General features: G+C 51.8%; 1 protein-coding gene across 1 annotated transcript; it reads left to right on the plus strand.

Annotated features, from left to right (window-relative positions):
* Nucleotides 1-349: 349 nt before the first annotated feature.
* On the plus strand, nucleotides 350-7747 carry TIMM50 (translocase of inner mitochondrial membrane 50). Its single transcript, XM_063111912.1, has 11 exons — nucleotides 350-480; nucleotides 1399-1549; nucleotides 2060-2091; nucleotides 2315-2336; nucleotides 3920-3978; nucleotides 4070-4189; nucleotides 4536-4640; nucleotides 4744-4842; nucleotides 5915-6071; nucleotides 6409-6515; nucleotides 7541-7747. Exons 1-11 carry the CDS (start codon nucleotides 373-375, stop codon nucleotides 7640-7642), a joined length of 1062 nt encoding a protein of 353 aa, XP_062967982.1. The 5' UTR covers nucleotides 350-372; the 3' UTR covers nucleotides 7643-7747.
* Nucleotides 7748-12864: the final 5117 nt, after the last annotated feature.

Here is a 12864-nt window from a genome sequence, read left to right on the forward strand (position 1 = left end):
CTCCTCAGAGGGTGAGACGAGCTACCTGACTCGTGACTATTTGCTTTTAGGCACCTACTGGGTTCCTTCATCATGGTCTCGGCTTTACCTCTGAGCATTGGGTGTGATCCTCCGCCATGTCCGGTTGCAGGGGTGACAACACTCCCTACGGCCTGAGTGGGGCGTGGTGCCAGCTGACTTTCTATCCCAGTTGGCTCACCCACGGACAGGCAAAAAAGCGGACAAGCGCGGCTGCGGCCGTGCGGCCGAAAATTTTTGACTCTCTGGGGCTTCCGTCTACAACCCCTCCTCTGCGACCCCATTGGTAGGAGCCCCGGCCCGGGGAGGGCAAAGAGGGTGCGAGTGGGCGGGGTCGCGTGGCGTCAGCGCAAGATGGCGGCCTCGGCGGCGCTGCTCTCGCGCTTGCGGAGCGGACTCCGGCTCGGCGCGCAGGGGCTGTGCACGAGGTTGGCTACGCCGCCCACCCGGACCCCAAGCCAGGTTAGCGGAATGGGGGTGGAATTCCCGGTGCGGGGGTCGCTCCTTGGAGTTTCGGACATATCGCCACCTGAGGAGGCCAATGGGATGCAGCACCTCAGGGTGCTGAATGGAAAGCCTCCCGCGTTTTAGGGCGCTTTCCTGCCTCCCGAGGTGGACATTTGCTTCCCCGGGCTGGATGTTGGGGGCCCAAGTGCGTTCTCTGCACCCCACCTCCCACCCACGTGGACACCGGAGGAGGGGCTCACCTGTTCCTATTTCAGTGACTATTTAAGTGATACTTGAGCGGGAAGCGTCCTGGGACGCTGGGGTCCCAGCCTGGCCTTGGGGGTATTTTCTCCGCGTTGTTAGTGGTGGTGAGGTAGACGTTCGGGCTTCGGATTGGACCTGTCTCTATTTTGACATAGACCCAGCCGTTCTAACCTCCAACTCCATCAATTTCCTGTTATACTTCCCCAAGCCACAGACATGTGATTGCACTTCCCCGCTGCCATCCCTTCCCCTCTATACCCTGCTACCTTGAGCCCCAGGCAGCCGCATGGCTTAACTCCCCGTCCTGTCCCCTGTGTTCCCTCCGTTCCCTTGCTTCAGGCATCCCAATATTTAGGCCCCCTGAACTCTTATTCTCCCTGCCTTGCTTTTCTAGGCTCCAAACCTCCAGTCTTGTTGCCTCCGGGATCCTGGGCACCTGGCTTGTCAGCTCTTGAACCCCTAGGATTCTGGAGCTGGACAGTCTGTTTTGATCCTCTGAGGGGCCACCCCCCAGCTGCCCCTTCAGGAGGAATATGCCCCTCCACATACCCGGGGCTATATGGGTGTGTGCTTCCCGGCTCTCAGTACCTTGATTCTTCTTGGACTGGAGAACCCAAACCATCCTGACCTCTCTTTTCTCTTGACTGATCTCCCCCTTGTCAACCACAGGCTGCAGAGATCGGGAGCCATGGGGGCACTAAGGCCCAAGGGCCACAGCAGCAGAAAGGCTCAGAGGGTCCCAGCTACGCCAAAAAAGTCGCACTCTGGCTTGCTGGGCTGCTTGGGGCCGGTGGGACCGTGAGCGTCATCTATATCTTCGGTGAGGGACATACCCCTGTCCCCTAATTTTGTTTTGTTGGCTTCCCAAATTCCACTGTGAAACCTCCCCTTCTTTCCCTTAAGGGCTTAACTCACCTTCGTTCCTTGGTTCCTCCCTCAGTGGGATAGCCAGCTAGGACACCTACCTTGGAAATGTGGGAAGTCTCCTTTCTTCTCCCTTCTACCCCTTCTGCTTAAGGTTCTGCTCATTCTAGCTGGATCCTGTACCAAACTATAGAGAGCCTATGGGAAGATAGGGAAGGATAGGCTTGGACCAGCCTCCTAAGCTATGTCTTTCTTCAGCACCAAAAAGTTCAGTTCCTGGTAGTCCGTTCATTTCTCAGGGACCCAGGAGAACTGACCCTAACCCTCTTTCTCTCCAAGACCCAGGCATCCTGGCTCCCAGCCCCCTCCTCCCTTGAATCCAGGATGCCATGCCTCTAGCCCTCCTCCCTCAAGATCCAGGAGACTGAGCCCCAATTTCTCTCATTCATCCCTGTCTCCCTTGCAGGAAACAACCCTGTGGATGAAACTGGTGCCAAGGTGAGGGGGAAAGGGACCCAGGGGCCTTGCCAGGAGTCCCATCCCATGGGTCGGAGGGTGGGTCCCATTTGGTCTCTTCAGGGTCATTTCTGGACTGGAGTGAGCCTCTCCCTTCCAGAGACCTTTGCCTACTCCTCTCAGAGCCCTGGAGATTCCTTTTCTGGGTGTGATGCGGTTCTGTCTCTGCCATCCCAAATCTTCCATTTTTCTCTCTACTTCCCAGATTCCCGATGAGTTCGACAATGGTGAGTAAACAAGCACAGATTCTGGAGTCCCCTGACGCTCTCACCTCTGCCATTTGTAGGGATGTCACCCTCCCCATCTGGTGCCCCAGGCCTCTCCTCCTTCCATTGTGGGGGGTGGGGGAATCAGCAGCTGGATGGCTTTGGGGGAGGAGGCATTACAAAGCCCCAGCCCCCTTTCCTGGCCCCTCAGCCTGAGAGCAGATGGTCAGGGACAGGTGGGGGAGGGGAGCCTGGGGTAGCAAGGCTTGGGGAGACAGGACAGCCTATTGCCTGACACGTGGCTTTCTGTGCCTTAGTTCTGAGCATCTGCAGCCCCTAATTCCCTCCTCTTTATGACAACCTCCCCCCCCTTTTAACCCCTAAACCCCTACTGCATCTGACTCCTCATTTGCAAAACAATGAGTGCCTCCTTCCTCCCTCCCCCTCTGGTTAACCAAATTTTGGTGGAGAGTTTCTGACAAATTGGATAGTAGAGAGTAGTTGTCAATTCTATCATACCTGGCCCTTCCTAGGAGAAAAATAAAATTGGTGAATCCAGAAAGCCACCTGTTTGTTCTGGGGATGTTTGCAAACAGGCATGTTAATACACTGATTTTTTTACACTGGGCAGGTGAGTAAGTATGCTGTTTTAACTGGGCAGATGTAGAATCATACTGGCTTAAATAAATCAAATAGCTGATTTAAATTGGGCAGGTAGGGCTGGCTAGTTAGTTCAGTTGGTTAAAGCATGGTGTTATAACACCAAGGTCAAGGGTTCGGATCCCCCTACTGGCCAGCTGCTCCCCACAAAAATAAATAAATAGGGCAGGTTTAAAGCGTGCATGCGTGCGTGTACACACACACACACACACACACACACACACACACACACACACACACACACACACACACACACACTCACTCACTAGCTTAACTGGCTTTAGTATTATGGTTTTTAAGAAGCAGCCTCATAGATAGAACTGTACTTAAAATACTGTATTGAAGTAGGCCGTCATGTAAGTTTTCTGTTTTAAACTTAAAATTCAGTTTATTCACAAACCAGGATTTTTCACCCTTGGCCCTATTGACGCTTCAGAACAGATCATTTTTTGTTGTGGGGGACTGTCCTGTGCACTGTAGGATGTTTAGCAGCATCCTGGGCATCTCCCCACTAGATATTGTGACAAACAAAAATGTCTCCAGACATTGCCAAATTTTCCAGGGAGAGGGGGAGACAAAATGGTTCCTGGGTGAGAACCGCTGGTTTAAAGTATACAGAAGTGTGTATATATTCATTGTTTAATTAGACTCAACACTCTGGCTTAAAACCAGCAGATCTGGAAGCCTGGTTGAAAATGGACTAAATATACTGATAATGACAGTTAAGTGGGCTAGTGTATAAACATACTATTTTATACCTGGGGTGGCATGTGGATATAAGATTGAGCAGGTGGTATGTCATTGCCTTCTTTCTTTGGACCTGGAAATGAGCTGGTTCAAACCAGGTGCGTATGTAGACCTGTTTATAACTGGTAGATACTAAACCCCTCGGAAGGTGAGCGGTGACTTATTTTGGAATCCCTTTGTGCTTGGTGTTCTCCTAGATCCAATTCTGGTACAGCAGTTACGCCGGACATACAAATATTTCAAAGATTATAGACAGGTGAGAAGGAGTCCTGGGCCCGTTCCCCATCCCTCCATCCTCAGCCCCAGCCTACTTGTCTCAGTGCTCCTACCCTGTCCCTCTCCCACAGATGATCATCGAGCCCACCAGCCCCTGCCTTCTCCCAGACCCTCTGCAGGAGCCGTACTACCAGCCGCCCTACACGCTTGTCTTAGAGCTCACTGGTGTCCTCTTGCACCCTGAGTGGTCGGTGTGTCCTGGGGAAGGCAGCGGGTTGGGGATAAAGCTCTGCTGTGTGATCTTGGGGAGGAGGTGTCACCTCTCCTTGCCTCAGTTCCCTCAACTGGAAAAAGGCATTACCAGTAATACCCAGTCTGTAGGGTTATTGTAGGTGTGCCTTGGCACATAGTGTTGAAGAAGTCAGGTCTGGTTGTGGGACCCAGACCCTCCATCACAGCCCGTGTACTCCTGAAACCCCCAAGAGCCACAAAGACAGGGAGAGAACTCTAGTTCTGAGAATCCTTCAGGCTGGGTCTTTGTCTTCTTGGGGACTCTGAAGGCCTCTTGGTCTCAATGTGTCCTCACTGTCTCCCCAGTTGGCCACTGGCTGGAGGTTTAAGAAGCGCCCAGGCATCGAGACCTTGTTCCAGCAGCTCGCCCCTTTGTATGAAATTGTCATCTTTACGTCAGAGACTGGCATGGTGAAGCTCTGGGTCAGGGAGGGACAGTTGGTGTGGTGGGAGGTGTGGGAGATCTGGAGGGCCAGGGCTCAGGCCGACCTTTCCTCCCTCCTGTACCTCCCAGACTGCATTTCCGCTTATCGACAGTGTGGACCCCCATGGCTTCATCTCCTACCGTCTATTCCGGGATGCCACGAGATACATGGATGGGCATCATGTGAAGGTGCCATGCGGGGGTCATGGGTGGGCCTCTGGGGTTTGGGGGCACTGGCATTGCCTAAGGGAAGGAGGGCCCAGCTCTGCCCCTAGCCTCAACCCTGCTTGATTGGATTCCTGATGGCAGGACACCAGACTTCCTCCAGCTTGGCCTGGGCCTCTAGGCCCTTCTCCTTTCCCCAGAGTCCAGGGGTGGAAGTGGGGAAAATGGGGTCTCCCTAATGAAGACAGCTGGGGGTGAGCTGTATGGACATGAGTTTGGAAGCTGTTTTTTTATCTTTCTGTGTCTGTAACTGAGTGTTTCTAGTTCCATGTATAATTATAATAGCTTATATGAGACTGTGTTTTGGGGTTTGTTTTACCTGGCATCTGTTACTGTGGCCAGTGATATATCCAGGGATCTATGAGTCTGGCTTCAAGCATCTAGGTATCTAGGTGTCTTTTGGGTTTCTGTCTGTGTCTTGATAGGTCTGGGGTTCTGTGTTGTTCTTGGGGATTCAGAAGTATGTGAGCTGGGACTGAGGGTCTTGAAGGATCTGTGTCTGGGTGTCTTTGTGTGAATCCCTGTGTGTTGCTGTACCTCTTTATCTGGATGGGAGGTTCTTAAACATACAACATTCACAATCACCTGGGACAGTGGATAAATACAGAAGTGCCTGGCTCCCTCCCCAGGAAACCTCCAAATCAACCCCTCCAGGTGCTAGGCCCAGGATCTAGGAATCTGTGCTAGCTCCCCAGCTCTCTGGGAGGTTTGATGCCATCATGCAAGCCTGATCTGCCGTGTTGATCCCAGTGTATGCAATGGTGTGTGTGTGTGTGTGTGTGTGTGTGTGTGTGTGTGTGTGTGTGTGTGTGTGTGTGTGTGTGTGTGTGTGTGTGTGTGTGTGTGTGTGTGTGTGTGTGTGTGTGTGTGTGTGTGTGTGTGTGTGTGTGTGTGGTGTGTGTGTGTGTGTGTGTGTGTGTGTGTGTGTGTGTGTGTGTGTGTGTGTGTGTGTGTGTTTGTGTTTTGTCTCCCTCTGTGCATTCCTGGTGGGGAGGAGAGGGGTACAGATGTTGACCTGACTATCACCCACTTCTAGGACATTTCATGTCTGAATCGGAACCCAGCCCGTGTAGTAGTCGTGGACTGCAAGAAGGAAGCTTTCAGTCTACAGCCCTATAATGGTGTTGCCCTGAGGCCTTGGGACGGCAACTCCGATGACCGGGTCTTGTTGGACTTGTCTGCCTTCCTCAAGAGTGAGACTGACCCCTGACCTCCTGGCCTCTGACCCCAGAGCCCTTGACCCTCAAGAGGAATGCTAGACACTTAATTCTGGCTTGTCTTTCATGTAAACTGGGCAGTTGAGATTCAGGAAGTCCATTAATATCTTGGAGTTTTTAGGAACTTCTCGGAATGTTTGTGCTGCTCCTCTGGAATGTTAAGGGGATACTTGGGAATGTCAGGGGAGCCCTTTCAGAGAGTTGAAAAACATTCCAAGTAGCACTGACCCCCAGTATCTGACCCTTACCCTTGTGGACACCACTCCCTCTGGCCTTCAGAAGCCTGCTGACCACCCACCTGTTGTGCCCACAGCCATTGCACTCAACGGTGTGGAGGATGTCCGAACTGTGCTGGAGCACTATGCACTGGAGGATGACCCGCTGGAGGCTTTCAAACAGCGGCAAAGCCGGCTAGAGCAGGTCAGTGCTCAGATCCCACAGCAGCAGATCAGTTCTGAGGCTCCTGAAGGAGGAGCCCTGGAGCAGCCTGTCTCATGCTCCTTGGTTGGCTGTGTGGCCTGCAGCAAATGCCTTCTCTTCTTTGCCTCAGTCTCTGTCTATACTGTAGGGGCTATAACACAGCCTGTCTTGCAAGGCTGTTCTAATGAGAGGGTGAATTGATTGTGCAGCCTGCTCTGGGAACAGGAGGCAGCCAACAGCAAGCATTTGAGATAGGTCTCAGAGAGGGGTCATCCCTGATGGTCTTGAGTAGGCCTGGGGGCACCTTGTGGAGGTGGACTGTGGATTAGGTCAGGTCTGGAAAGGTCTCTGGGCACTTGGCCCAAGAGTGTGAGGAAGGAGTTCTGATGGTCTTGGAGGGACTCTGGTAATTTGGAAGAGGGACTTAGAGTATGAATGAGTCTGGGAAAGAGATTCCCAGGGATCTAGGCTGAGGTTGACTAGATTCTGGGTTGGGTTCCTGGGGATACGGCTGGAGCCCCTGAGTGCCCAGAGAAGGAATCCTTAGAGATTTGGGCTTGGGTGCCCCCAGCATCCAGACAGGGCTTATGGGGCTCAGGATTGGGCACTGGAGGCCCAGGGAGCAGAATGATGCAGTCTGCATAAGAAGGCCCTGGTGTATGGGCCTGGGGTCTCGCCAGCAGCCAAGTTGGGGTGATAGTGTCTTGGATACGGTCCTAGGGCTCAGGGGAGGGAACTCTGGGATCCAGGGAAGGGGATTATGAGAGCTTGGGGCCTGAGAAGCTGCTGAGGTTCAGGGTGCCTGGGATTTGAGTCTGGCACCCCCCAAACATCCGAGCCTGGGCTCCTGTGGCTCAGAGGTGACTCTTGCCAGTGTCTGAGCTGGGTGTCTGGGGTCTTGCTGTGTATGGGCTGGTGTTCTGGGGGTTTGGGAAAAGTAGTCTGAGCGGGGGCCTGGGAGTGTGGGAGAAGGCTCTGCCTACCTTGGCTGACCTTGCCCTCTTTCATTTGTTCCCCCACCCCAGGAGGAACAGCAGCGCCTGGCCGAGCTCTCCAAGTCCAACAAGCAGAACCTCTTCCTTGGCTCTCTCACCAGCCGCTTGTGGCCTCGCTCCAAACAGCCCTGACCTCTGGTCCTCCTCAAACTCAGTGCCTGGGTCCAGGGTCCCAGTGCTCCCAGACCAAGGCTCGAGCAGCCACATGACCAATAAAGTGCATCCCAGATGCCACAACTCCTGTGTCCAGAGAGTCTCCAGATGGGGGCATGGGGTGAGGTCCGGGACTCTTGGGTCATCGTCCCACAGTGGCTGATTGGCTGCGAAGCACAGAGTGGGTGCTTTGTTGGATCAGGGTTGTTTTTTAACACTGGCCTGGGAATCTCAAAACCTGGATCTCTGCTCTGGTCATGTCTTCCCATGTGCTGTGTGATCTACAAAAAGTGCATCTTCCTCTCTGGCCTCGGATTCCCCATGTGTGGAAAAGAGAAAAGAGGATGGCACTGGGGGGTTTAAAGACAGGTAAATGCCAGACTGCTGTGGAAATATGTGAAATGTGGGCCCAGTGGAGCTCTGCTGGACCAGAGATCGCCCCATGTCAAGAGGGCAGCTGGCGCTCAGTTCCAGTCAGCCATGGCTCCGTGGGAAGGTGGGCCTAGAGTTGCTTGATCTTCCGATTTTTCAATAGAAGCCAGAAATTGGGATTTTTATATTAAATCTTCCTATTTTTAATTGTCGGCTCCTAAAACAGACAACGTAGCGGCATTCTCCAATAGAACTTTCTGTGATGTTTATTCCATGTCTGCGTTGTCCAGTACAGTAGCCATTGGCCATATGGGGCTATTGAGCACCTGAAATGTGGCTAGTGTGAGTGAAGAACTGAATTTATTTGTTTCTTTAAGAAAAAGTATTTTAAAATTTTTATTTTGAAATTTTTTATCTTTTGGCTGCTGGACAGTACAAGGATGAAACCCTGGATCTTGGTGGTGTCAGCACCATGCTCTAACCAGCTGAGCTAACCGGCCAGCCCTTTTTTTTCTTTTTTCTTTTTTTAGTTGTTTCATTTTAATTAATTAAATTAATTAATTAATTATTTTTTTTATTTTTTTGTCTTTTTTTCGTGACCGACACTCAGCCAGTGAGTGCATCGGCCATTCCTATATAGGATCCGAACCCACGGCGGGAGCGTCGCCGCGCTCCCAGCGCAGCATGCTACCGAGTGCGCCACGGGCTCGGCCCAATTAATTTAATTTAAATAGCCACATATGTCTCCTGGCTCCTGCATTGGGTGGCACTGCTGTGTATTATTTAAAGTACAGGTTCCTGGTGAATCTATAGTTTTCTGAAGATTAAAAAAAAAAAAGTACAGGTTCCAGATTGTCTGGGTTCAAAGCCAAGCTCTGCAGCTTCTGTGCTGGCTGTGTGATTCTGGGCAAGTTACTTCACCTTTCAGTGCCTCAGTTTCCACATCCGTACAATAATCATAGTTCCTACCTCATAGACTAGGCTTGAAGGCCAAGTGAGGCACTCCCAGGGAGGCACTCAGATGGTAGCTGTTTGAACCTTCAGCAAGGCGCCTCTCTGCCTCAGTTTCCTTATCTCTAAGATGGGGTGTACTGGCCAGCCACCCCCCCCCCAAAAAAAAAATAAAGTGAGTTGTTGACAGTACCTTGGTAGAGCGGTTGTGAGGAGTAAAGGGATGATCCGTACTCAGGTTATATATGTATTTACATGGGGATTGTTACCAGGCCATACTGGTTATTCACAGATTGAAATATCTTGAACAAGTCCTATCCAAGTCCCCTGGCTGTCCTGGCCTCTCCTGCTCCAGCCAGCATCTAGTGCTAGTACCAGTTAAATACTTTTAAAAGACCTTCCTAGTGTTAATGATAACTAAAATGCATTTGAAACTGTGTGAGCCAGATTGAACATTGGCACTCTAGATTTTTAAAAAGGCTCACAGGCATCTATCAAGAGTGATTAAAATTTGTGCCACCACCCCCCGCCCTGGGGTGTACAGTTTATGATCCAAGGGAGCATTTCCTGATGGTCTTGGGACTCCCTAGCTTGAAGAAGTCTGCAGGATTGAGGGAGGGGTTTGCGTTTTCTTTGCATGTAGTTTTGAGAATTGGAGACTGTCCCAACAGAAAGCAAAGGAGGAGACAAAAATTGTGTTTAGGAGATGAGACCCTAGGGAAAGGGAGTTATGCATGGAGTGCAACCACAAGTACATGTTTGTCTAACACAGTGGGAGACAAGCTTAATCCCATGGAACCTTCTGAGGGGCCTTTTGAAATGTGACTCAGATCTGTCTGTCCACCAGGGCATGAAAGGAAGAAGTGTGTTTGTTCATTGGTCCCTGTTCCCCAATGGCCGAATGGCCCCTGGGGATTAAAGCTCTGGGTCCTGCTTGTTTCAGTGCCCAGTGGGTCCTTCCCAGGCCTCTCCCCCCACCTCAGGACTGGCTCAGGAATGGTGCTGTCGGGTCACACCTACTTGAAGCTGGAGGGCAAGAGGGTATGAAAGGATCTGACTTGTGCACAGGAGGCCTCTGAGACACTCTGCTTATGCTGCATGTCCTAGGATGTTTTCCTAAAATGCTCGGGGCACTAGGGCTGCATTGCATCATGGTATCACTCGATGGGCAGGATTGCACCAGCATTAAGGCATACCCCAATGGGATCTGATTCTCAGGTCACACTACTAACCAGCCCTGTGACCCTGGGCAGGATCTTGGCATCTATTAAGGAGTTAATTGTAGCACCTCCTTCATTCATTTATTCCACAAATATATACTGAGCACTGGCTGCCAGGCCCTGTACTAGGCACGGGGGTGCAACAGTGAACAAAAGGGAAAAAAGCTCTGCCTTCATGGAGCAGGCAGACAATGCTCAGATATTTCTTGGGGTAACAAATGCATAAAGAAAAATAAGTATGGTAAGGAGATGCAGTGATTTGGGGACTTGGGGGTACTGTTTTAGATTGGATGGAATGGTCAGGGAAGGCCTCTGGGGAAGGTATATTTGTGCAGAGACCAGAATGAAGGGAGAAGGAAAGCCATGGGGATATGCGTGCGTGCCAGGCATGCTCACCTCAGGGCCTTTGCACTTGCAGTTTCTTCTGCCAGAAGTGTTTTCCACCAGGGTCCATATGGCTTACTCCCTCCCCTCCTTTAGGTCTTTGCTCAAATGTCACCTTGGCATGGCCTTCTGTGGTTTCTAAGGTCAGCATATAAGGAAAAGCCCTGAAAAGCCAAAAAGATGCTTGGAAAGCCCTTAATGTACACTTCAAACACAGACATAAGAGAATCCATGTGAAACACCATCATGCTTGGCACAAACTCTTAATAAAAGCTGGCTATTTTAGTGATGTTTTAAACTTTTTAGATATCTCAGACCTGGAATCTATTACCCTCTGACGCTATCATCCAGGGCAGGAATTTGCCTTTTGCCTCCTCCCACAGCTGGTTCTAATGGCTGCCCAAATTCTGTTTGAATATCTCTTACGTGAAGCTCACCTAACACATCACAAGGCCTAATTTGCTGCCTAATAACTTTGGGCTATAAGGTCTGGCTCTACCCTTTGGGGCCACAGAATCTGTCTGATTGGGGGGATGTGGAAGGAGATCCTCACATGTCAGCCTTAGAAGCTCACAATATATTTTGAAGGGACTGGAGAGCCATGGAACAGTCTATGCAGGAGAAGGACATGGTCAGGTCTGTGTTTAGAAAGACCCCATAGGCCAGAGTGGACAGGGCCAGGATGGGGGAGGCACAGGCAGAGGGGTCAGGGCCCTGGAATAGAGGAATCACAGGGGCTGTGGAAGTTCAGAGGGGGTGCCTAATCCCCTTGGGGAGTGTTGGGGAGGGCTTCCTATAGGAGGTGAACTCTGCATGGTGAAAACTATTGAAGAAGAGAGTGGAAACACTAACAAACAGAAAAGGAGCCTGGGGTGTTCTGCATCCCAGAACAAGTCTGACCCTTGGCCCTCCCGTGCTCAAAATGGTCCACTATTCAAGTGTCCTCAGGATTAAGAGAAAACTCTTTAGACTGGTATTCTTTCATTCATTAAAAAGTTGCTGAGCACCTACTGTATGCCTGACTCTACTGGGCTGTGCTTCATTGATCACTGTATCTTACTCATCTAGAAGAAAAATCTGTATAGAAATCGAACCTGAATTTTTCCCCATAATTATTAGCCTCTAAGAATTAAGATTTTTTTTACTCTGGAAAAAAAAGGAGTCTACTCCATTTAAAAAGCTTTACCCAATGCCTGGCACAGAGTGATTGTGACCAGAGGGCTGGGACATCTGCTCCTAACTGGCTTTTCTTGCGATGGCCCTGGAATACTAAGGGCTCTGGAGGGCCCAGGGTGTCCCCCGCTCCCATTCATCCTGGGGTGGGGGAGTGAGTCCTTGGTACGTGAAGACGGAATTTCCTGTCCATTTGCTCCTCACACCTTCCGGAGGCCAAACGCGCGGCCCAGCTGCGGCCGGAGGGGGCGGGGTGCGGCCGCCCGGCAGATGGCGGCATTTACATACAGCTGGGCCCTCCGGGGAGCGGCTCCTCGCCCCGGCGTCACGACGCGGGGTTTGGGCGGGTGGCTTTGTCTTGGGGAGGGAAAACACACCAGTCCACGCAGAACCCCTGATCTTCATCGTATCCACGCACGGCTACGCGGACCTCCCAAACCCAGTTCTGTTCACACACCCCCCCCCCCGTCATTTATAACCTCTCAGTCTCTACCGCACACTCACACAGCCCGCTAGAGACACCTGTGCAGACCACAACGTCACACAAAGTGCACACGACCACACGCAGCGGCCCAGGACCGCACATCAGCACGTGCACACGCACAGAGAAGCATCCACACAGCCGCACAGGCTCACAGCGCCGCTCAGGCATCAGGTCATGCGGTCCTCCATGCTGCACTCAGAACACACGCGCACGGGATCGTAACGTCATTTACAGGCTCACGACTGTGTTAGCCGCACACAGTCCCAGGCACACGTTAAGCCAGACAACCCCACGTGGGAGCTCTCGCCCATACACATCCACTTACAGAATCTTAAAATGATATACAACCTCACACACGGGCTTGAGCCCCCAACCCCAGCTCACCTCGGCCACACGCAAAGTCGCGCCCGCAACCAGACGCAGGATCGTACACTCGCTACATCGCCCTTGCCCACGACCGCAAACAATTTCACGGTTGCTCCTGCACGCGCCCCTTTCCCTGCGACCCCCTCCCCTTGGTCCCCTGGAGCCAGGAGGCTGCCTGAAGGGGCGGGGCCGTCCCCTCGAATATAAGGCTCTGGAGCCGGCAGCTGCTGCTCCGGAGACCCCGAAAGGCG

The sequence above is a fragment of the Cynocephalus volans genome, chromosome 10 (assembly GCF_027409185.1).
Source record: "Cynocephalus volans isolate mCynVol1 chromosome 10, mCynVol1.pri, whole genome shotgun sequence".
Taxonomy (NCBI): Eukaryota; Metazoa; Chordata; class Mammalia; order Dermoptera; family Cynocephalidae; genus Cynocephalus; species Cynocephalus volans.

What these genes read in the sequence shown, in the direction of transcription:
- TIMM50 (XM_063111912.1), top strand. Translation starts at nt 373, where the DNA reads ATGGCGGCCTCGGCGGCGCTGCTCTCGCGCTTGCGGAGCGGACTCCGG. An exon ending in ATTTCAAAGATTATAGACAG is followed by an intron (nt 3,979 to 4,069) that starts GTGAGAAGGAGT and finishes CCTCTCCCACAG; the next exon opens with ATGATCATCGAGCCCACCAG. An exon ending in TCTTGCACCCTGAGTGGTCG is followed by an intron (nt 4,190 to 4,535) that starts GTGTGTCCTGGG and finishes CTGTCTCCCCAG; the next exon opens with TTGGCCACTGGCTGGAGGTT.